The sequence below is a fragment of the Garra rufa genome, chromosome 8 (assembly GCF_049309525.1).
Source record: "Garra rufa chromosome 8, GarRuf1.0, whole genome shotgun sequence".
In the NCBI taxonomy this organism is placed as follows: Eukaryota; Metazoa; Chordata; class Actinopteri; order Cypriniformes; family Cyprinidae; genus Garra; species Garra rufa.
The window spans coordinates 28,123,263-28,148,049 of NC_133368.1; the positions used below are offsets into that span (position 1 = coordinate 28,123,263).

The 24,787-nt window shown below is 41.0% G+C and overlaps 1 protein-coding gene across 2 annotated transcripts; it reads right to left on the reverse strand.

Moving 5' to 3' along the window:
• Positions 1–7,288: 7,288 nt before the first annotated feature.
• creb1b (cAMP responsive element binding protein 1b) lies at positions 7,289–20,437 on the reverse strand. Of its 2 annotated transcripts, XM_073845604.1 has the most exons (10): positions 20,301–20,437; positions 16,085–16,159; positions 15,665–15,778; positions 14,491–14,603; positions 14,221–14,367; positions 12,979–13,079; positions 12,757–12,896; positions 12,396–12,578; positions 12,009–12,162; positions 7,289–9,650 (listed from the first exon to the last, which is right to left on the reverse strand). In XM_073845604.1, the coding sequence occupies exons 3-10, from the start codon at positions 15,678–15,680 to the stop codon at positions 9,506–9,508; spliced, it is 999 nt and encodes a 332-aa protein (XP_073701705.1). In that variant the 5' UTR covers positions 15,681–15,778; positions 16,085–16,159; positions 20,301–20,437; the 3' UTR covers positions 7,289–9,505. The 2 variants fall into 2 exon arrangements, with proteins under 2 accessions (XP_073701705.1, XP_073701706.1); XM_073845605.1 differs by lacking the exon at positions 15,665–15,778.
• Between the last annotated feature and the right edge of the window lie 4,350 nt (positions 20,438–24,787).

Here is a 24,787-nt window from a genome sequence, read left to right on the forward strand (position 1 = left end):
AGATTCGCCGTGAACGATTGGCCACCGTCACTTCTGGACACCGCCACCACCGCGAACTCACCTTCAAGCACCTACCCGTTTGCTTGCACCTTCCTGGGGAATTCTGCACGACAAGGACTTCACCTCTCACGGAGCACCGACGCACATTCACCTGCCACTTCACCGTTTCACTTAAGTCTGTTCAATAAACTCACCCTCCGGGGCTCAACTAAAAGTCTTGTCTTGTCGTGCTGTTCCCCGCCCGGCCACAAGGTGGTGGAGAATGCGGGCAAGTTTCCGGGCCTGAGAACACCGACGAGCAAGACTCACTGTTTGTTTACACCGCCATCTTGCCCCCATTCACTTCCGGTTCTGTTTTTTTCAGGGCGCGCCGCTCCCCGAGATCATGGAAGAACTGGTCAAACAACTCACCGCGGTTAGCGTCCGCCAGCAGCAATGCTTTGAACTGTTGACGGAGCAACATGGACAGATTCAAGGATATTTGGCAGAACTACGTGCCCCGGCTGCTCACACCGTCCCGCTGCCGGACCCCCGCGCCGCCGCCGCTCGACTACTACCTAAACTGACCGCAGATGATGATATTGAGGCTTACCTCAAAATGTTTGAGTCTGTCGCTCGCACAGAGGGTTGGGCGAGAGGAATTTGGGCGGAGATATTGGCACCGCTGCTTTCTGGTGAGGCCCAACGGGCGTATTTTTCATTGCCAGCAGCAGCACAAAATAACTATAGTGAATTAAAGAGAGAAATTTTAGGGCGTTTGGGGTTTTCAGCCGTTGCGGCTGCACAGCGTTTTCATGACTGGGAGTTTAAAGCACGGTTGCCAATTCGCGCTCAAATAGCCGATCTGATGCGGTTAGCAGAGCATTGGTTACTAGAGAACTCGCCATCTCCGGCCCAGGTAGTCGAGAAAGTAGTAGTCGACCGGGTGCTGAGAGCGCTACCGCGTTCAATGAAGCAGGCGGCCGGGATGAAGGGTCCAAGAACTCTAGCCGAGCTGGTTGACGCCGTGGAGCTGGCGGACGCAGCCTTCCACCGGGAGGCCGGGGAGCGAGCGCCGCCTTTCCCCCGGAGGGTGAACCAGGAGCGACGCACGCCAGAGGCGCACCCCCGCGCAGTATACAGACCGCCCAGTCCCCGCGACGAGCCAATGCCCACCGATCCACCATCACCGACCCCCAAAGCCTGGATGACCGGCTGCGTGGTGCACCGGGAAACGCCACCAGGAGCCCCCACGACCTTCGTCATGATTCGAGGACGACGGTATCGGGCCCTCCTCGACTCCGGAAGTTCAGTCTCCCTCGCCAGGCCCGGACCCCTAGAACCCCGGCCAGCCCCCAAGTCAACGATGCCTATCACGTGTGTCCACGGTGACACCCGTCAGGTACCTACAAGTCTACTTACCTTTCGTAGGGATGGAAAAGCCTGGACCCTGGAAGTCGGAGTCGTAAGCGACCTGCCGGTCCCATTGCTGTTGGGGCGCGACTGGCCGGGGTTGGAGGCTGCCCTCGCCGAAGCTGCCCGGTCCCCTCGTCCTCGGCACCACCAGCATCGGCCGCCGTCGCGGGGATCTCGAGGCCATACCAACCTGTTGACAACCGACAGTGGGAGAGATGGTGAGTCCCCCTCCCGTAATACTAACCTCTTCCATGATGTCTTCCGGCAGGTTACGGGCGGGGGAGACTTTGGCCGCGCCCAGAAGGAGGACGACCGGCTGAAGCACTGTTGGCGACAGGTCCGCATCCTGGAGGGAAAGGAAGTCCTCCCGGCACCTCACCCTCTCCCATATTTCGTCGTCCAGAACGGTCTGCTATACTGCGTCGCGGAGCGACGGGGGGAGGTCAAACACCTGCTGGTCGTCCCAAAGACCAAGACGGAGCTGGTCCTAGAGTTGGCACATTCGCACCCCATGGCTGGTCACCTGGGAGCCCAAAACACGACGCAACGGATTCGGGATCGATTCCACTGGCCCGGCCTGGAGGCCGAGGTCAGGAGGTTTTGCCAGGCCTGCCCTACGTGCCAGCGCACGTCACCCAGAAAACCTCCCCCCAGCCCGCTGATTCCATTACCCATCATCGGGGTGCCCTTTGAGCGAATCGGGATGGACATCGTGGGGCCGTTGCCGAGGTCTGGCCGGGGACACGAGCACATCCTCGTTATCGTGGACTACGCCACCCGGTACCCAGAAGCAGTCCCCCTCCGCCAAGCCACCGCCAAAGCCATCGCTCGCGAGCTGTTCCTGCTCTCCAGCCGGGTGGGTCTACCGTCGGAGATACTGACCGACCAGGGAACCCCCTTTATGTCCCGGCTAATGGCTGACCTCTGCCGGCTGCTGAAGGTAAAGCAAGTGAGGACCTCGGTCTACCACCCCCAGACCGACGGGCTCGTCGAGAGGTTCAACCAGACCTTAAAACAGATGTTGCGACGGGTGGCCGCCGAAGACAAAAAGGACTGGGATCTGCTCTTGCCTTATGTGCTGTTCGGCATCCGGGAGGTACCACAGGCCTCCACAGGGTTCACTCCCTTCGAACTCCTCTTCGGCCGGCAACCCCGTGGCCTCCTCGACGTAGCCCGAGAAGCCTGGGAGCAGCAGCCGGCAGTCTACCGGACCGTCGTCGAGCACGTCCGAGACATGCGGGAGAAGATCGACCGGGTCATGCCGTTAGTCCGGGAACACCTGGTGAAATCCCAACAGGCCCAGCAACGTCTCTACAACCGGGCGGCCCAACCGCGGGAGTTCCAACCTGGAGATAGGGTGATGGTCCTGGTCCCCAACGCAGCCTGCAAGTTCTTGGCCCAGTGGCAGGGGCCCTACACGATTGAGGAGCGAGTGGGCCCAGTTAACTACCGGGTAAGACAACCCGGCCGAAGAAGAGTAAACCAATTATATCACGTTAACCTGTTGAAGAAGTGGATCGGGGACCGGGACCAGCTCGCCGCCCTCGCCTCCCAAGATCCCGCGGTTGTAGATGTCAATCCCAACCTGTCAGCCACACAGAAGACGGAGCTGCGGCACCTGGTCGGTCAGTTCCTGGACGTCTTCTCCGACAGCCCCGGCCAGACTAATGTCCTAAGCCACGACATCTGCACCCCTCCGGGCGTCCTCGTCCGGCAACGGCCCTACCGAGTCCCAGAGGCCCGCCGGCAGGCTATAGAGGCGGAAGTCCAAAAGATGCTCAAGCTGGGGGTAATAGAACCATCACGGAGCCCGTGGTCCAGCCCGATTGTCCTGGTCCCGAAGCCCGACGGCACCCTGAGGTTCTGTAATGACTACCGACGCCTAAACGACATCTCCGACTTTGACAGCTACCCCATGCCCCGAGTGGATGAGCTCCTGGAACGGTTGGGGAGGGCTCGGTACATCACAACACTCGACCTCACCAAAGGCTACTGGCAAGTCCCCCTCTCGGCCGACGCCAAGCCCAAAACGGCCTTCTCGACGCCCTCGGGGCACTGGCAGTACCGGGTTCTCCCCTTTGGCCTGCATGGGGCCCCCGCCACCTTTCAACGACTAATGGATGTAATCCTCCGTCCCCATCAGGCCTATGCCGCAGCGTACCTCGACGACGTGGTCATCCACTCGGAGGCGTGGGAAGACCACCTGGAGCGGCTGCGCAGGGTGCTGTTGGAGCTTCGCCGGGCTGGACTAACCGCCAACCCCCGCAAATGCCACCTAGCCATGAACGAAGGCAGGTACCTCGGCTTCAAAGTGGGAAGAGGACTCATCCGGCCTCAGGAGGACAAGGTCAAAGCCATTATGGATGCCCCTAAGCCATCCACCAAGTCGCAGGTACGTGCCTTCTTGGGGTTGGCGGGTTATTATCGGTGCTTTATCCCCGGCTTTTCCTCTATAGCCGCCCCTCTGACAGACCTGACCAGGAAGGGACAGCCAGAGCGGATCCGTTGGTCTGGGGAAACCGAGGAGGCCTTCCGGCGCATCAAGGAGGCCCTGACCACCGAGCCCGTCCTGCGTGCCCCAGACTTCAACTGTCCCTTCCTGCTCCAAACGGATGCCTCCGACACGGGATTGGGGGCCGTGCTCTCCCAGGTCCAGGAGGGAGAGGAGCATCCGATTGTGTACATCAGCCGGAAGCTGTCCAAGGCCGAGCGCAACTACGCCGCGGTAGAGAAAGAAGCTCTCGCCATCAAGTGGGCAGTCCTGGAGCTGAGGTACTATTTATTAGGTCGACATTTTACACTGTTTACAGATCATGCACCGCTACAGTGGATGGCCCGGGCCAAAGACACTAACGCCCGGGTCACGAGGTGGTTCCTCTCGCTCCAGGACTTCCACTTCGATGTGCGCCACCGGGCCGGATCCAGCAACTCCAACGCTGACGGACTCTCTCGGTCTTGGGCAGCGTATGCAGGTCTGTCAGGGGTCATTCCCCGCCCACCCCCTGTCTCCCCTTTTGTTTCTGCCACCAGGACCAGGACGTCGCTTGGGGGGGGGAGTGTGGCGGGAGTCCCGAGGCACAATCAGCGTCGCCCTGGCAACTCACGCCAAACACCTGGACCTCATCACCACGGACCAATCGTTCACGGACGCCGCCCCTACAAAAGCCGGTTGCTCACCACAGATCACTGAGAAACTATCTCCGATGAGGTTGAAGCTTACCTGCTCTCTGCTCTCATTTCCCCCTACAGATTCGCCGTGAACGATTGGCCACCGTCACTTCTGGACACCGCCACCACCGCGAACTCACCTTCAAGCACCTACCCGTTTGCTTGCACCTTCCTGGGGAATTCTGCACGACAAGGACTTCACCTCTCACGGAGCACCGACGCACATTCACCTGCCACTTCACCGTTTCACTTAAGTCTGTTCAATAAACTCACCCTCCGGGGCTCAACTAAAAGTCTTGTCTTGTCGTGCTGTTCCCCGCCCGGCCACAATATATATATATATATATATATCAGTCTGTGTAGGGCCTGTCTGCAGTTAAGATCTGCCTCTTATTGAAAATGTACGACCAGTCATGTAAAGGAGAATTAGACCACGATGATCCCAGACTGCTGTTCATCTAAAGTTTTTTTTTTTTTTTTTTTTTTTTTTTTACAAGCCAGATTTGACAATTTTGCTTGCAAAACTTGAAGCATTAGTATCCTCAATACCCAAACAATTAAACACTTTAACCATTTATTTGTCACCCCCCATTTTTAAACAAAGTGCACTATCCAAACTTAAATTGTTATAATTTCTGAATGCTTTGGAATATAGACCTAAGGTTGGCAGATTACAGCAGTGAAATCTTTTCAAAATATTAAAGTGTCAAAAACTTATAGAAGTTTAAATTTACTGTAAAGAAAATGCACTGTACCACTTTTTTATTTTATGTAAAATAAATATTTTACAAAATATATTTTTTTTATAAAATTACAGCCTTATGTCTAAATAAGTTAGGTTCTAAATTTGAAGTTAATAGAAAAAAAATTGAGGTTCCTGTGAGATTTTATTTATTAGGGCGTTTACAAACAGCGGGTGCCATCAAAACTTTGATTTTAACCATTGAATTTTTTTAAATGCATTTTTCTGTCGCAAATGTTTACATTTCTCTGTCAATATTACTTCTATCAAAAAATACCACCAAATATGGAATCTTGAGACTCAGACCTTTCAGACAATATGTGTTTTGTCAAGGTTTAAAAAAGTTTTGATTCTAAAAGATCGTAATACATTTTGTAATATGACACTTGACTCCACCCACTAAGGGAAGGAGACCGCTAAAAGATTTTAAAGTACGATTTTCAAGGTAAACCAATGCCCGATTTAAAAATGGCTTTTAAATGATATATAATTTATGGTGATTACTAAAATATGTAATAGAGGAAAAATTACAACGAAAAAAAGAGCGTCATTGGGCCCACCGGTGGGCGGGTGACACCTAAAGGGGTCATCGGATGCCCATTTTCCACAAGTTCATATGAATCTTTAGGGTCTTAATAAAAAGTCTGTAATATACTTCCCAATAGTAGTGTAAAAAAAACACACCCTTTTACCTTGTCAAAATCAGCTCATTTTATTGCATGAGCCCTTTAAATGAAAAATGAGCTCGCCCCGCCCCTCTCTGCTGTGGGATTACAAGGTGTAATGTTTACTTTAGCCACATTTAGCTGCGTTTATCTGCAAAACAAGCACATTATTAAGAAAGACCATTTGCAAAGATGCATGAAAAACCCTTATACTCACTTTTGCTATGGGGAAGCTGCATCACGAATGATTCACATGAACATAGACGCATATGTAGATCGGGATCGGCGCTTTCCTTTTAAAACCGAAAGTAAGGTTAATCCTCTGCGTCTTCAGCGGCTCAGTCGGGAGTAAATGACTACTGCTTTGTTCATTATTACATCCAACAACAGAACCCCTCAATCGCTCAATTAGAGTCTTCCTCTGCACCTGAGTCGACACAATGGCGATCGTATTCGGACTGTTTCAGCTCGGTGAGGGCGGGTCTAAGGTAAGACGCTCATGTCAATCAACTGTGTGTACAATGACAAGACGCTGAGAATTTTAAAAAGGGGATATTACTTTTAAAGATTAAAAAATACCACTGGGTGGATTTTTATCATTGTAGTGTGGTTGTGTACACAAACTACCAACACACATCAATGTTCAAACAACATGTAAAAGTTAGTTTTGCATCCGATGACCCCTTTAAGGGGTTAATTAAAAGGAAATTTGATGCGGCACAGTGTAAACCTGCCCTGGAATTGAGGTTGTATGATTTTAAATCTGTATTTAACCTCATAATGATCTCAAAGTAAAAAGAAGTGCCAAAGTCTGTCACACTTTATATTAGGCAGCCTTAACTACTATGTACTTGCCTCAAAAATAAGTACATGTGCTTATTGTATTGAAAAACACATTTGCTTCTATTAAGGCGGGATACGGCTAAGGTTAGGGACAGGTTTTGTGGTATGGGAAGGTTTAAGGTGTAAGGGTTGGGTCAACAGTGTAATTATAAATGTAATTACAGAAATTAATTACAGATGTAATTACATAGAAATATAAGTACAATGTAAAAACATGTACCAAATGATTAATTTAATTGCAAGTACATAATAGTTAAGGCCACCTAATATAAAGCGGGACTGTTTAATTTAGAAAAGTAATCAAATAGTCAGTTACATTAATAAAGTAACTGAAGTAGTTACACTACTTATTACTTGTAATCTGTAACCTAATACATTTCCAAAGTAACTTTCCTGGCATTGTTTACAGTGTGCTTGAGTATTGTAAAGCTAAGTGCTTTTGCATTATGGGGCACTGCATTTCCAACCACAACACTTATTGTGCAGTATTAGTATTTTATTAAAGATTTACATTTGTGTACAAAAGGGAGGTAAGGGTAACAACAACAAGTATACACAATTGTATTGTAACAGTAATAGAGTGCAAAGCTTCTAAAAATGTAAGCCAAGTCACAGAGTATATACAATACACTTCTAAACTTTTGAAACACTATAAAATCCTACCAGTTCTGTACATAGTGTCCAAAAGGTGAAAGCTATCATACAAAAAGTGCATGATGTGTTTATCCAAAATGACTGGGGATCAAACATTGCTTTAGATTGATTGGTCTTTTGTACGCATGAAAACAAAAACATAATCGCATATTTCAGAGTTCACTTTGGCCAGCATGGCATTAGGATCTCATTGCATACGGGGTACATACAAGGGGAAAAAGTTAATGTCAGTTTAAAAAAAAAAAATGAATAAAGATTCTATCACCAAAAAGACAGAATTTGCATTTCCTCTGAAATCTGAGGTCAGTCTGTCCTTCGATGAGCCAATTCAGATTCTTGTGTCAGAAAATAATTGGTTTTGTGAGGGGAAATCAGGTTGCATGTCAGCTTGCATAAGCAGTTAGACTGCAGATCTGGACCGTGAGCGCCTGCTGTGAAGAGATTGCTTCCCTAATTCGTCACGCTTGAGTGCGTAAATGACACGTCAGGCAGACGGTTCGAAGTTTAAGAGTAGCAGCAGATGATGCACTTGCCAACAAATGACACTGGTACATTTCAGTACAGAGTGGAATTGTTGATAGGCATTTTTAATTCATAGTCTGCTAACATCTCATTTAAAACTTTGTCCTCAATGTGAAGTATATGCAAAATATCCTACAAACTAATTGTGAAACCCTTAAGTCCAATAATTGACAGATTTAGTAAACTGCTGTTTTTTTAAATAACTTGAACAGTTTGGGTCAACTGAGACAGCTTTGTAAACAAAATCCAACTTGCGTTGATGAAGGCAAACTGTAACTAAAGTTACCAACTGTTCAGTTGTTGTTTCCTAAACTTTCAGAAGCAACTGAATGTGGACAAAGAAAAAAATGAAACCAAGAGAAATCCTTTTAACATCTTTTTTTATATGAAATAGCTGCCAAAAATGCATATGCTATAATATCATGTACTCTTGACTTATGTTATCACATTATCAAATACAAAGACACTGCCTCCCAGTTGTTAGTGTTGAAATGAGAAAATGACCATATAACGATATCAAAGCTAATGTAATATTTATAAAACATGCTTTAGTTTATAATGCCAGAGATAGAATGTATTGGATTGTATTTCATCCAATTATAGCTCTATGATATACAAGCATAACACAAAAGTGATCTGCCTAATATGATCAACATAAATGTGAAAATGTTTCAACCTGGAAAATTCCTGTGAATTTTGGTATATAAGTGACCAAATGTCTGCATTAAAATAACCTTTTTAATATTGTGTTTGTGCAACTGTTGCCACTGCAATGGCAGTACTTTTGAATTAAACGATTTAGGTACATTTGTTATCTAAAATGAGGAAAATGTCAAAATCGAAATATACATGGGCTATAATCTTGTTCTGCATATGATACACAATATTTCTGTTTATAAATGGCATAGATTCTGTAAATCAATATTCATAATTTTCTATAGTTTGTTCATATTTAAAGGTAAAAATGTCAACTTAAAAACACAAGAGCACTATACACCAAATAAAAGTAACAGTCAGACACGTTAAACCTTTAGAATCTCAAGAGGGAATGATGCCAACCAACTCCAAGACAAAATCTTTCTCCATGGCTATTGAAATTTGTTAAATTATTATTATTGTACATTATTTGTATCTCTTTTCAAAGTTATTGATGACTTAAACACCAGCACACTGGAAAAAAGGTAAACATTTTCCCACAAACCCCTCCTTTGAGTTTCGGTTTGAGTCCAGAAGCGAAGATGGCTGAGACTGTACTTGTGTGTTTATGTCCACAGTAAAGTTTTCAGCATTTTTTTTTTTTTGTCTTTAATGACATGATCCAATATTTCTAGAGGAGATCTGTGTTGGCCAGGGGGCTTCTGTTCAGTTCCCTCACATACTTGTGTGTTCATACAGGCAGTCTGCAGCAATTTAAAATAAGAAAACATTTAGAAAACATGCGTCCGTGTCTGGCTGACTCGCCCTTTAGTCTCTGTACACGGAAGTCTGCCAGAATGAAGGGGGGACAGGTGGTACATCACTCTGATTTGTGACAGTACAGGTCTTTGAGTGCTTTGAGTTCCTCGATGAGAGTTTTGTTCTGGTTCTCCAAAACGGCCACGCGGTTCTCCAGACACTTGACGTATTCCTTTTTCTTCCGACGGCACTCACGAGCAGCCTCTCTGGAGGGGGGAAATAAATTCAAGATCTACTTAGCAGATGTTTTGATAACCCTGTTTGAACCAAAATGATTCGTCAAAATAAGTACTAGTGAAATTTCAAGTTTTCTCTTTAAAGTAAAAATGCACTATTGAACATCCCTTTCTTTAAAGATTATTGTACTGCACATGCCTTTATTTAAAGAGGTGTTATTATACATATTAAAGTGCCCCTATTATGCCTTTTCAAATATGATATTTCATGTAGTGTGTCATGTAGCTTGTGTCATTCAGTTATGCCAATGGGCGTTTCGTTTTGCGCTGTAGCGGTAGACCAATCATGAAGGACTGCACCATCTGACCAATCACAGCAGTGAGGGCTCACGGAAAGGAGGGGTTTAGAGAGACCGATTCTTCGAACTGCTTCACACGAGTCGTTTACGAATCATTTAGAAACGGGGTAAAATTAAATCTATTTTTGGAGAAAACTAAAGTGTTTTTTGAACTTGCATACATGTAAACCTGTTTTAAGAGACTCATAAAACAATATTAGCTACCTTTAAAATGGCATAATAGGAGCACTTTAACAAGCTAAATTTACATATAGAATTGCATGCATTCTTCATGTATCACCTGTTTTTTCTGCCAATGTTTTATGTTATTTATATTTTTTGATGAATATTATCAACATGGAAAAACAGCAGGTATTTTAGGATGCATTTACTACAGATCCAGTATTTTGACAATCAGATTTTTTTTTTGGTCTCTTTTGTCCCCCTGTTCACACAAGACTGGCTATATTTACAATTGTGTTCAATACATCTGTCAAACAGCTCTCAAATATTCAAATTAGTCAGTAATCTGTATGGCTGATAACAGTACAAAGATATAAAAATATAAAAATACTTCTATTCAGCAAGGATGTTTAGTTCCCTTTCTAGAATAACAGTTTCTTTATAATTTACTCACTCCCATGTTACCCAAGATGTTCAAGTCTTTCTTTCTTCAGTCAAAAAGAAATTAAGGTTTATGAAGAAAACATTCTAGGATTTTTCTCCATATAATGGACTTCAATGGGAGCCAATAGGTTGAAGGTCCAAATTGCAGTTTCAATGCAGCTTCACAGTGCTCTACATGATTCCAGCTGAGGAATAAGGGTCTTATGTAGCGAATCAATCTGTCATTTTCTAAAAACAATGTACAATTTATATACTTTTTAACAACAAATGCTTTTCTTGCACTAGCTTGATTTCTTGCATTACATTGACACATTGGAAAGGTCACGTTTACAGAGTGTTTACAAAGCAAACATGCAAAAAAAAGTCAAATGCCCTTTACAAAAGAAAAGGTAAAACAGTGATGTTGGACGATTTTAAAGTTGGATGAGAAAAGGAGTTTTTCGCTCTACCCTTCCTTTTTGAACGGAAGTGCAGGACGAAGAACTAACTGCGCATGTCCTTTCCGACGTGATTACGTAATGTGTGAAGATGACCGATCGTTTCACTAGATAAGACCCTTATTCCTCGGCTGAGATTGTGGAGAGCCCTTTGAAGCTGCACTGAAACTGTAATTTGGAACTTCAAACTGCTGGTCCCCATTGAAGCCTACTATTTTGGAAAAAGAAATCCTGAAATGTTTTCCTCAAAAACCTTAATTTCTCTTTGACTGAAAAAAGAAAGACTTCCAGAATTTCTGGATATGAACTAATACTTTAAACTGAACAAAACTAAGACTATTTATGTAAAAAAAAAAAAATCTGTTTTCAAATAAATGCTTTTGTTTAAACATTCTGTTCTTTAAACAATCCTAACAAAAATATATATACATACACAGTATTCAACATTTGAAATGGATCAAAAAAGTTAATCAAAGTTGTCCTAAGACAAGAATGGGTATTGTTTTGGTTTTAGGACAACTTTGAAGGGTTTTGATCTACTTTAAATGTTGACTACTGTATATCACTGTTCCTACGAAAAATATTAAGCAGCATAACTGATTTCAACACTGATAAAAATAAATGAAAAAATAAAAGATTTTTAAAGTATCATGTGACACTAAAGACTGGAATAATGGCTCCTGAAAATTCAGATTTGCCATAACAGGAATAAATTGTTATATTAAAAAAGTAAATTTTACATTTAATATAATGAAATGGAAAACATTTATTTTAAATTACAATAAAATTTCACAATATTCCTGATTTTACTGTATTTATCAAATAAATGCAGCCTTGGTAAGCATAATAGACTCAAAAAAAAAAAAAAAAATCTGAATGACCCCAAACGATACTGTACATATGTAAGAGGGTATCCGTAGGTTGACTAATTGTGATTGTGGTACAGGTTCATATGTTTGCTTTTACCAAAAACATTTAATTTTTACCTGTTCTTCATGAGGCGGACCTCCCTCTTGCGTGTAGCCTCTTCAGCACCTCCTTGGCTTGGCAGGGCCGGAGAGGATGCCATGACCACACCTGGAGCAATAGTGCTGGTTGGGGCAGTGCGAATTTGATAGGCCTGTACATCTCCAGAAGCAGCTTTAGGGCAGACAAAAAATAACCAACAAACAATGAATCAAAAGTTTTGACTTAAAGCATAGAATACTGATGGATACCTTTAACTTTTGGGAATAACCCAGAGTAACTTAGTACGGCAAAAAGTTAAGAACAATACCAAAATTGATATTATTTACTTACTTAAGCAATTTGTAACCCTAAAATTGGATTGTATCTTCAGGGGGAAAAAATCTGAAGAAAATAGTCCCACTCACCTTGTACCACCACTTGATTGCTGGGCACCAGTATCTGTTGACCGTCACTGGTCTGGGCGTACTGCAGGATGGTGGTCCCCGGCTGGGCTGCTGCTGCATTGGTCATGGTGAGAGTCTGCAAACCTTGCACTCCATCTGTGCCGTTATTCGCAAGCTGTATAGCTCCACCTTGTGTAATGGCGACTGAAGGAGAAAAGGCAATCAAGAGTTTTTTTCATTGATTTGGTGAGAAGCTGTGCACATGGAACTGTATGTTTAAGAGCCAAATATGTTGGGAGTTATTAGTGCTCCAGAAATGTTGAGCAGTGGGAGGTGTAGGTTTGAACCCCAAAATATCTCAAAACTTCAGGCATAGACTTACTGTACTGGCCGCTGCTGGTCTGATATATTGGGGTTGGCACGGTCACTGTAGTGATTGCAGGCGCAGTGTCCTCCTCGGATTTCTCCTCTTCGATTCTCGGAACTCCTGGAGCGTCTGATGAGAGGTCATTCAGGATTTTCCTGTAGATCACAGACAGCTGCTGACCTTCCTTATAAAAAATGTGCTTACCTGACACAAAACCAATGAAGAACGTATACATACCTATATGAGGGGCGTCTAGAAAGGATCTCTCTTCGTTTTTGAGAGTCCGTCACGCTGTCCACTGACTCTTGCGAGTCCTCGCTCTCCGCTACTGTGGAAATCTGGTCAACAGACAATTCTGTCATATTTAGATCTGACTATATGGCACCGATTTCACATAACTGCTTGTTAAGAGAACCATGTGAGCTGAATGGAATGCATCAATGATGAAATGCATAAAAATGTAGAGATGTTGGAAATGTTAAAGAATCAGTTAACTTCCAGAATAAAAATTTCCTGACTCCTTACTCCTCACCATTTCATCCAAGATGTTCATGTCTTGCTTTCTTTCTTCAGTCGAAAAGTTAAGGTTTTTGAGGAAACCATTCCAGTATTTTACACCATATAGTGGATTTTAATGGTGGGTTGGCCCAAGTTGAAGGTCCAAATTGCAGTTTCAGTGCAACTTCAATCCCAGCCAGGGAATAAGGGTCTTATCTAACAAAATGATCTGTCATTTTCTAAAAAAAAAACTTTAAAATTTATGTCCCTTTTAACCACAAATGCTCATCTTGCCCTATCTTGAATTCATGCATTACGTAATTATGCATGCATAACATAGGTGGAAATGCTGACCCAGTGTTTACAAAGCGAAGAAGGTAAAACAACCTTTACAAAAAAAAAAAAAAAAAAAGAGTTTTTCATCCTACCCTATATTTTTGAAGTACTAACCATGCGTGACCTTTCCAACGCAATTATGTAATGGGTGAAGACCTGCATGCGCATCACAGATCAAGACGTGTATTTGTGATTAAAAAGTATATACATTTTTTATTTTTTTTTTAAATAAGACAAGACACTTATTCCTCAGCTGGGATTGTGTAGAGCCCTTCGAAGCTGCACTGAAACTGCAATTTGGACCTTTAACTAGTTGATCCCCATTGAAGTCCACTATATGGAGAAAAATCATGGGGCCTCATTTATCGACATTGCATAAAAACGACTTTATATTTTGCCCTTATTTACATACATTTCTATGTATAAGTACAAGTTGGTAGATCTCAAAACTGTTCTTACGCACTCATTGTGCACACATCTGTGTGTACGCACTGTTGATAAATGAGTGTTTTCCTCAAAAACCTTCTTTCCTATTTCTTTTCGACTGAAGAAAGAAAGACATGAATATCTTGGATGGTATGGAGGTGAGTAAATTATCAAGAAATTTGTATTCTGGAAGTGAACTACTACTTTAAGTTTTCTTACCTGGACAGTTTGCACTTGTGGCGACTGAATGACTGAAGGTTGAGCAGCCTGAATCACTCCATGCACCTGCACCGTTTGACCATTGGGCAGCTGCACCAGGGTGACTGTGGGCGCTGTGGCACTACCGTGTCCGGCAGCCATCGTTACCTATCCAACATCACACACATATTAAAACGCAATCATTCTGTATCTAATGTCAGACTCTTGATTGACTGTTTTAGCTTTTCATTCATTTGACAACAAGCAGTAAACAACTGATTGTATTCCTACCTGTGCAAGAGTGGCAATTTGGGCCTGTGTGATCTGTTGGCTCTCACTTTCAGAGACCGCAGTGTCTGCACCCTGCTGGGCATCGGCTCCCGACTCCATGGTCATTGAGTTAGCTGGTAAGAAACAGAATGGTAAATATTTGGCGCTTTTCCACTACACAGTACCAGCTCGCCTCGGCTCGGCTCTGTTTGGTTTTCCACTGTGTAAAAGTTGTACCTGTACCGGCTTCCAGGTACTTTTTTTGTACCACCTCCGGCGAGGTTCCAAGCGAGCTGAGGCGATACTAAAATGTGACGTGAAAACACAGCAGACTGCTGATTGGTCAGAGAGAATCGTCACTATTCACTGCGTCATCATTGCACGCGCCAGCAATAGTATCCAGAATAACCCCGCCATTTTTAAAAAGTTTGGCCAGAGATTGCGTGTCATATCCAATCCATTACATATTATGGCAACTCGGAAGAATACGCCGTGGTCAAACGAGGAGGTGCAGACAGCGGGTGTGTGTCGCGTAGAAGATTACATCACGGCAGTTTCTTGCAGCGTCGCTATGACAACCAGGTACTATTGTAGAGGTACAGGTACAACTTTTACACAGTGGAAAACCAAACAGAGCTGAGTCGAGTCGAGCCGAGCCGAGCTGGTACTGTGTAGTGGAAAAGCGCCAATTTTATATATCTTGAGTTTACATTTTTGCCACAGGTACAAAGAAACAAAAACAGACAAAAACCATCAATATTATAACAAGCAAGTGCTGACAATGTTGCATATTAAATATTTTTTAATCATCATCATATAAAAAAAGTCATCACTTACTCGGTCTAAACCTGTGTGAGTTTCTTTCTTCTGCTAAACACACACAAAATGTTAGAAACCAAGCAGTTGCTGGTAGCCACTGACTTTACTGTCAGTGTATAGTGTTTTTTCTCCTACTATAAAAGTCAATACCTGCCTGTAACTGTTTGGTTACCCACATTCTTCAAAATATCTTCTTTTGTGTTCATCAGAAGAAACAAACTTATAGAGGTTTCGAATAATATGGGGGTGAGTAAATGATGACAAATTTGTCATTTTTGGGTGAGTTATCACTTTAACATCATAAAAGACACTTCATTATATGATCTTAAAGTCAGCATGAGCAATTACAACAGAAATTACAACAAACTTTTATTACCTATTGTGACGTACATATGCAAGTAAAATAGCTTCTCAACCAAGGAAAAAAACTTGATTTATTGAGAACTGATTTTTGTTAATTGCTGCGATTGATTCATGTAAGCAAAATTCTCTGGAAAGGAAAGATTGGAGAGACATATATTTTAAAATGGTGTAACACATACATGTAAAATAATGACAATATGATAATAATTTTAATGCGATAATGAAAATTTTGACCCATAACATGTATTTTGTCTATTGCTACAAATATACCTGTGCTACTTAAGACTAGTTTTGTGGTCCAGGGCCACAAATAAGAAATTTGATTTCACTACGATTTGAATTACATAAACGATTAATATTTCTGGAGTTAATTCCTGTTTATCAACACTACTTTCACAGTCTCGACCTCAAACCTTTGATGAAGTGTACATACCTATAGGAGGGAAACCCAGACAAAATGTTCACGTCCACTGACCCTGGTGAGTCTTCACTCTGCTACAGCAAAAATCTGATCAAACACAGAAAAGTCAGTTTACTAGGCTGTAACTTTGACATTTGTACTTTGAAATCATCCTCCATAGTACTACGTAAATACTAAGAAAATTTTTTTTGCCAAACACTATTGTTGGTATACAGTATTTGGCAAAAGTCACATCAATTAAAGGAACAGTTCACCAAAATGAAAATTCTGTCATCATTTACTAAAGCCTAAGGCTGTTCCAAACCTGTTTAAGTCTCTTTCTTGAACATAAAAGAGGTACGGTGGCCGACAGAGGCCAACGCGCTGCAAACAAGAAAACACATGCAAACAGAAAAAATGACAACAAATTAAGAAAACATCTTCAACACAGGCGCTGCAAATCCTCGCAACGCAAACACAAATACGGAAACGCGCTGCAAATTCTCACAACACAACCAAACTCAGAAACGCGCTGCATATAGCTCGGTCCACAACGGAAATGTTTCAGGGGGACCTCAAAAAGTGACGAACTCATCTGGGACCTGATTATTTATATCACTATATTACCTGATTATTTATATCACTATTACCTTTAAATGATACTATACTATCACTAAAAGGTGATAGTTCACCGATAACACCTCTGCTCTGACCAACAGCCACTGAACAAATAATCAGGTCCCAGATAGATTCGTCACTTTTTGAGGTCCCCCTGAAACATTTCCGTTGTGGACCGAGCTATATGCAGCGCGTTTGTTAGTTTGCAGCGCCCTCTTGTGTTCGCAGTGCGTTTCTGAGTTTGGTTGTGTTGTGAGAATTTGCAGCGCGTTTCCGTATTTGCGTTTGCGTTGCGAGGATTTGCAGCGCCTGTGTTGTCAAACTGATGAAGATGTTTTCTTAATTTGTTGTTGTTTTTTCTGTTTGCATGTGTTTTCTTGTTTGCAGCACGTTGGCCTCTGTCGGCCACCGTAAAGAGGGGTAGAATATGGGTAACTAATGGTTGATGGTGAAAAAAATACTATGCAAGTCAATGGGGACCATCAACTGTTTGGTTACACAAAATATCTTATCAGTAATTAGTAACAAATATCAGAAAAAAGACATTCATACAGGTTTGGAACAACTTGAGGGTAAGTAAATGACAGGTGTGTAACTGTTGCAATGTAAAAATACTTAAATCTATTCCAGCTTTATACAGAAGCAAATCTAAGTGATTAGCAGGTTGATTCCCCAATAAATAATAAATTAGACATTAGTCCATTTCTTCCTTGTCACTTTGACTTCTATAAATAAATGTGCATTAAGTTTGACATAAGTACCACCACTGAATCCAAGCTAGTGGTATTATTAATACAGTTTAGCTGGTATAATATTGTAACAAGATCAAGATATAAAAACCCAACCCAAACAAAGTTTAATATCCACTAAAACGTTTAGTCCAGTTCCGTTTTATAAGACAAGCAAATGAAAATGAAGCTCTAGACTTTCTTGGAAAGGGAAGCTAATTTTAGAATGTACAAATATAGCCACACATTAGTTAAGTGTGGCTAAATTGTTCCTGTGCTGCAACTCTATATCGAGTTTTAATTTAATCATTTGACATTATGTCGGAAATAAGGGTGCAAATTTCCTGCACTCAAGACAAGCGCAGTTATGAATCAATACAACGGCCGTTTGGTCTAAAAACTGAAACTGCAACACTGCATGTCCATTGATAATCTTTCTTCCCAGAAACCATTCTTATCCAAGGAAGAAATTGCATAAAACATGTCTTGTCTTCATTTAAAGTCGCTACATTAAAGATCAGGATACAATGAACTCTGACCTTTGATGCTTTAGTACAGAATACTGGCCGGTCTTTCTAGAAACATACGCCACACTAAGAGAAGCAGTCCACACTAAAAATTAATCAAAATCCCAGTGTGAATTTAAAGAGTTTGTAGGTTCTCATTAAATAAAGTCCCAGTGTGTAACCCCAAGGTGCTCTGAAAAGCTTTATTTCTGCATTGGTCCACAATAACATCTAATATTAGAGTGTAAAGTTACTAGTGCACTAGCCAGTGATAAAAATTAAGTACTGCAATAAAGGTGTCATCATATAGCATTTTTTTTTTTTTAATTGAAAGTGTATCACAATATGCTGTGAATGCAGTACTGGCTTCCCTTGACTGTTCAGCATTTGTAGATTTTGGAGTGTATGGCCTCTTCCTCTTGAGAGGAAGAGTTGGATTAATTTACTCCATATACATCTAGCGAGGCTATAGGTTCATAAATGAACCTGTGACTTGCTTCAGCAATCTTAGATGCAATTCCTACTAGTAGGGCTGGGCGATTTGGCCTAAAATCAAAATCTCGATTAACTGAACATTTTAACTCGATTACAATTAATGAACGATTATTTTAATTATTAATACAATTATATTTATATAATTTTTTTTTTTTTGCCCTCATAGTTCACTGACAAGTTTTGTACAGTAGCTAAATATGCTCACATATTACAAGTGAGAAATTTTTGAATGAAGGGTGCATTACTTGATTTTAAAATAATTGAAGGAAACACACACTATCTATGATTATTTATTGAACATCAGTGTTGAACAACTGAAATTAAAGCACACATTGCTTAAAACGAAAAGTCACATTTTTCTTAAATAAGTGAAAATAAATAACTTGCACTTTTGGAAACAAAATAAATTATTTTTAATATTTTTCATATTAAAAGTAGAAAATAAGCAGTATCTCTTCTAAATAAAAATACTCTTGTATATCCTGTAAATACTTTTTTACTGAATAAATACTGTTTAAGCTCTCCATCGAGATGTCTGCGGAAGAACGGAACGGAACGGAGCGGGGTCACGTGACTCCACACGCGGTAGTGTTTTAAAGGGAAAGTAATCAAAATAATTGACCTGGAAAAATTTAATCGATTATAGGTTCTGAATGTCGATTTCGATTACTTTTCGATTAATTGCCCAGCCCTACCTACTAGCAAATAACAGACAAAAAAACTTACAAAAAAAATTTACAAAACCAAAAATAATTAAAAACTTGTCAAGAAAAAATTGCCAAAAGGCTTTAAAGAGATAATGTGACAATATATTATGAATGCAATATTAATATATAGTGATAAAACATATTAAAAAATATATTACAAATAACACAACGTTTTATTACCATTAGTGGCTATTTTTGTGTCTGAAACAATGTGAGCAACAAAGCACTTTGAAAAAGAAAAAATATAAGAAAGGGAGAGAGCAAGCTCCAGCATGGCAGAAAGCGTGAACTGACAGTAATGTGATCTCATGACGCTCAGAGTCTATCTGTGGTTTGATTGGTCATGCATAGTTCTCCCTCTACTTTTCAAATCCTATTTTCTACCAGACAGATTATTCTAGGAAACATGTAGCTGTTGTGCATTTATAGATCTTTACATCTAAAACTATAAACATTGATCTAAAAGATAGCCTAGAGATTTTACAAAAAAAAAAAAAAAAAAACATGCTTGATTTTTTTTGGCACTGTGGACAGATTAGAAGTAGTGCCTTAAAAACATAATCAAGTTGACTTGTATTTGAATAGGTTTATGCAATTAAATATCCAAATATGCAATAGAATACTGCATTTAATCATGTACAATGTACAGAAGGTAAAAGGTTATCTATATTATATTTATATTCCTATATTATATTTGCTTGAGGATGTGTAATCACAGTTTACTGAAAAGCATATAATGAAACGGTGCAAAATAACCAAATCCTAAAGGATTGCAATATAATCAGGGAGCGTTCAATAAATCGCACAATGCAACAAGGACATCAGAGAAGATTAAATTATTCCTGAATGATATAAGAGTATTACACCCTGAATCCACCCAGCAGCACACATTTTGTCTAGCCAGTGTGTGAAAGAAGCTAACAAGAAAGGGGAAACCCCGCATATATGATCTGCACAGATGCATTGAGAAACCCAGAGATGTTGTGCATCCATATTTCCTTGCATTTTAAATGATCAGCCATGCATCAAGATTTCCCACCCTGGGTTTGTGTTGCTCTCCCGTTTGCCTCCCCTCCCTCTGCATGCAACAACTACAGCCGCCATGATCTCTTTGTTTCCAACGGGCCGAACCCAAACCACACTCTAAAGCCATTCGGGACGAGCCCTTTCCCTCCGGACACTTGTCTCCTCTTACCGATACAGACTCCCTCCGTCACTCTCGAGCCCTCGGAGCTCCACTTTTATTCAGGCCGACACGTAAGAGACCGCGTCAGGCTACACCTCCGTCGCGTCACCGAGAACAACAACACAGAGAACGAGACGAAAATCCGATCATCAACCCCACTGCACTGAGCGAGTGATGCCGAGAGCTTGGCGGGAAAAGCCGAGTGGTGACGGATACAGACGAAGCGCGGCCGAAGTTTAACGAAATAGTGCGAATACGACTTACTTGAACACGACTTTTGAAACGGAACATTGTTTAGCATAGATAAATACCAGGTACATATCAAAATATAAACACTAGTTTTACAGCCTGGCTAGTAAACTTGTATTGCCTGACGGAAAAGTACCCTGAATTACTTCCATGCTGAAAAACAAACAAACAATAGAAACCCTCACAGAAATGCTAATGCTTTCCACTACAAATCATTACAAATAGCCTACCTACTACAAACATTAACCATTCCTTTTTTGGACATGTTTGATTTAGCGGTTTTAACAAGCCACCAAGAGAAGGTGACTATTACCAGTACAGGCACCATTACAGTTTCCATTAAAAGTAGGCTACAATTCTCAATATAACCAGTAAAACCATTACAAATTCTGTGATGGTCTCTATTTTTTTTTTAAACCAGCCAAAAGACAGCTTGACCAGGCTTGGATCAGTTAGAACCACCAAGCCATTTTATCTCTGGTGCAAATAATAGCTTAAACCAGCATATTTCATCAGAAAGCTTTAACAGAGTAGGCTTTCTGTAATCTATCATACACAAAATATTGCAAAACGTCATGTTCATCAATTAATAATTAATTCAACATAAATTATCAAGACAGAAAAGACAAATCACCCCTATTATTAGCACCGTGGTCGACTTTGGCTTTTCCAAATGAATATGCTGAGGGTTGGCAAACACACTGTCATTGTAGAAAAGGGAGAGGAATAACATGATTGACAATTTTGTTAAATTGCTTTTATTATAATTCCTATTAAATGACAGTATGTGTATTCATAGAATATCCTAAAATTGAATCAACGTCAGAACAAGGTTATTGTTGTTTCCCTTTAATAGAGGAAATACAATGACCTCCGGAGCCACAGTGCAGAACATGTTTTTATTATTAATAATAATAATAATAATAATAATAAGAAGAAGAATCCTAATCATATAAAGAAAAACTCAACATGAAATAAATCCTCCAATCCCCAAAACAGAAATTACATTCAAATTTAATTCTGTTAAGGGAACTTTATAATACTGTATACAAGTTCATTACATTAAAATGCTTTATCAGAGTGTTTATTGTGTCATGATATTGTTTGCATGTGATGTTAATTCAATTAAGTAGATTGCATTTTGACCTAAATGGACGACTCAGTGTTTTTATGAGGTTGGAAAAATACATGCTCTCATGAAGCTAAAAATAATCCCCTGGAAAATCAATCCTTGGGGGCAAATATTGGCCTTTAATAAAAAAGTTAATTTCTAACACTGCAGGTGCTCATATACACACTACAGACAATATACAATATCCTTGGTATACAATATAGACAAACTCTATATGTGACCCTGGGCCACAAAACCAGACATAAGGGTCTTTTTTTTCTTTTTTCTTTTAAATTGAGATTTATACATCTGAATTTCTGAATACATAAGCTTTCCATTGATGTATGGTTCGTAAGAATAGAACAATATTTTGCCGAGATTTAAAAATAAAATAAAAATATTCAGAAAATGTTGTCCAAATGAATTTCTTAGCAATGCATATTACTATTCAAAAAATACTTTTTTGATTATATTTACAGCAGAAAATTCACAAAATATATTAATGGAACATGAACTTTACTTAATATCCAATGTATTTTTGTCTATTGCTAAAAATATACCCATGGTATTTGGTTTTGTTGTCCAGGGTTACATATACACAACACACAGAGTATACACAAACTATGACAAGCTGCATGAAAAAAGTCTTTTAGCTTTTTTGCCCACAGCAGAGCATCTGCCCAATAAAATGAACCCGTGATGTTGCTAGTCTGGATTCTTTCCACACAAGTTTTGTAGTGCTCATGCTGTCTCTTTTGAGTCTCCGTACTGGGCCCTATTAAACATAAGGAGGAATAGTGGGCACTGGACACCTACTGAAATCTAAAATTACTGCTTGGGTTTTACTAGTATTAGGAGATAAACTGTTATTGCTTCACCACAGCACAAGCTCTCTCTGTAAGCTGTTTCTTTGTCTCCATGTGACCCTGGACCACAAAACCAGTTATAAGGGTCAATTTTTTGGAATTGAGATTTATACATCATCTGAAAGCTGAACAAATAAGCTTTCCACTGATGTATGGTTTGTTAGGAGAATATTTGGCTGAGATACAACTATTTGAAAATCTGGAATCTGAGGGTGCAAAAAAATCTAAATATTGAGAAAATGCCTTTAAATATATCAAAACATTTAAAAAAATGCTTTTACAGTAGGAAATTTACAAAATATCTTTATGGAACATGATCTTTACGTAATATCCTAATGATTTTTGCCATTTATCATTTTGACCCATAATGTATTTTTGTCTTTTGCTACAAATATACCCTACTTAAGACTGGTTTTGTGGTCCAGGGTCATGTTTGTCAATGTACTTGGAAGACTTGAGAAGATCAGCATTTCAAATTGTATTATTAGTATTAATTAAAATGAATAAATTTGATAGAGAATGCTGTAATATAATATTTCAGCTGTATACAGTATGTGTATTAGGTACATCAATTTGTTAATATTAATATATTTCTATTTTATTGATTTATTTAACCCTGGAAACGATTACATTTCTCAGAATTTCTCTTATGCGAAATGTTTCTATTTTCAGAGGTTACGTAAAGCCGCACACTTAACACATGGGGGCAGGAGTAAACCTCTTTTGAGAGAAAACTCACCATTTTCTCCTTAACCTACACAGTGTTGCGGCCGCTCCGACGTTTTCCTGAAGGGGGCAGCATTTACGCATTTTTTTCCAGCATGCACTCAATAACCCCTCTCTCTGGATGGCTATGGGTTTGGGGTGTGTGAGTTTATTCGTGTGGCAACCCTTTTTATAATCCTCCAGATGCCCGTTTGGTGTGCTTTATCTGTTTAATAGCGCTTTACTGCTACAAGCCATAAAACCTGCTTTTTATTGTGACATGAAGCACATTGTTTGGGGAATTGACCGTCTTGTTAATGAACAACCATGAATTTGTGCTTGGTGGATGTCTTTAGGGAAAAAGTGACAAATCTGTGCAATATGGGAAATTATCTTTACGAGGCTGCGTGGGCTGACAGTAGACCTATAGAGTGATGATAAGGGGAAACTCTTGTGATATACAGCAAAATCAATAAAAGAATTTGCTCCGTTATCACAACGCCGGCACGTTCAAATTGCCCACGTCGCGCACGCCGCTCAGCCCCTACTATACAGAGGCATTGGCAACTGTTATTGAAAACATAAATCTCGAAGCAAGCATTTTTTGTGAAGCTATTCTCACTTTCCAATGAAAGTGCACGTTGCATGTAGCCTGCTTTTATTCTGTTTTTGTAGAACCGTTCCAATGTGTATGAGGTTGACCTTGAAAAAGAACTACATTCAGAGTTGGCCATAGAGACTCTCTTCCCCTCCTCCTCCTCCTCTTCACCCCTCCTCCCTCCTCCACCTTCTCCTCTCCTTTGAGCTCCTGCTGCGCATCATCCCTCGAGTGAACGCACACTCTCGCTCAGTCTCTTGTCTGAGTCTGGCACGGTTGTATCTCCTCTCAGCCTAAGAGGACCCATTAGGATAAGCAGGACTTAGTGTGCTTGAGTTTGGGGAACTGTTCCATTGATGGTGCAGTGAGGGTGCTCAAGGTAAAAAAAAAAAAAAAAAAAGGTAACAAATGAAAAAAGAAAGAGCGAGAATGAAAACAATGCTGGATACATTAAAGGCTTTTCAATACTGCAAACCCTGCACATCACCAAATGAAAATTCATCAAACGTCGCCAGAGGAAGCAGAGGAGCCGGTGGCTGGTTGTGCTACATTTGTGATGTGAGACGTACTGGGCTTCAAACACTGCTGCTCGGTCTGTGATTCGTAAAAGTTGTATTAATGAAAAGTTAACAAATTAAATCTGTGATCATCCTATTTGCATCTTATAGAAAATTCTCTTCAGTGTAGTCATTCAAAAAGAATCAGAAAACAGGCTAATGTGTTTAGCAGTTAATAGCCTGTCGTTGGAATTGCAGATTGGGTTTTATTCACTGATTTATATCCAACTAATTATGCAACCCAAACAATTCGAGGAAACAAGACTGAGCTCTCCCAGTTGAGTAGCAACCCACACTGTATGGCAATTTAACACAGACTTGTGGAAGGTAATGACAGCTCTGAGCTCTGAGAAATTAACTTCAAGTTAAGGGGCGATATTTTCCTTTCAGGGGTTTTTTATACACCTTTA

What these genes read in the sequence shown, in the direction of transcription:
- creb1b (XM_073845604.1), bottom strand. An exon ending in CACAAGTGCAAACTGTCCAG is followed by an intron (nt 13,080 to 14,220) that starts GTAAGAAAACTT and finishes TCTGTTGACCAG; the next exon opens with ATTTCCACAGTAGCGGAGAG. An exon ending in CAATCAAGTGGTGGTACAAG is followed by an intron (nt 12,163 to 12,395) that starts GTGAGTGGGACT and finishes TCTGCCCTAAAG; the next exon opens with CTGCTTCTGGAGATGTACAG.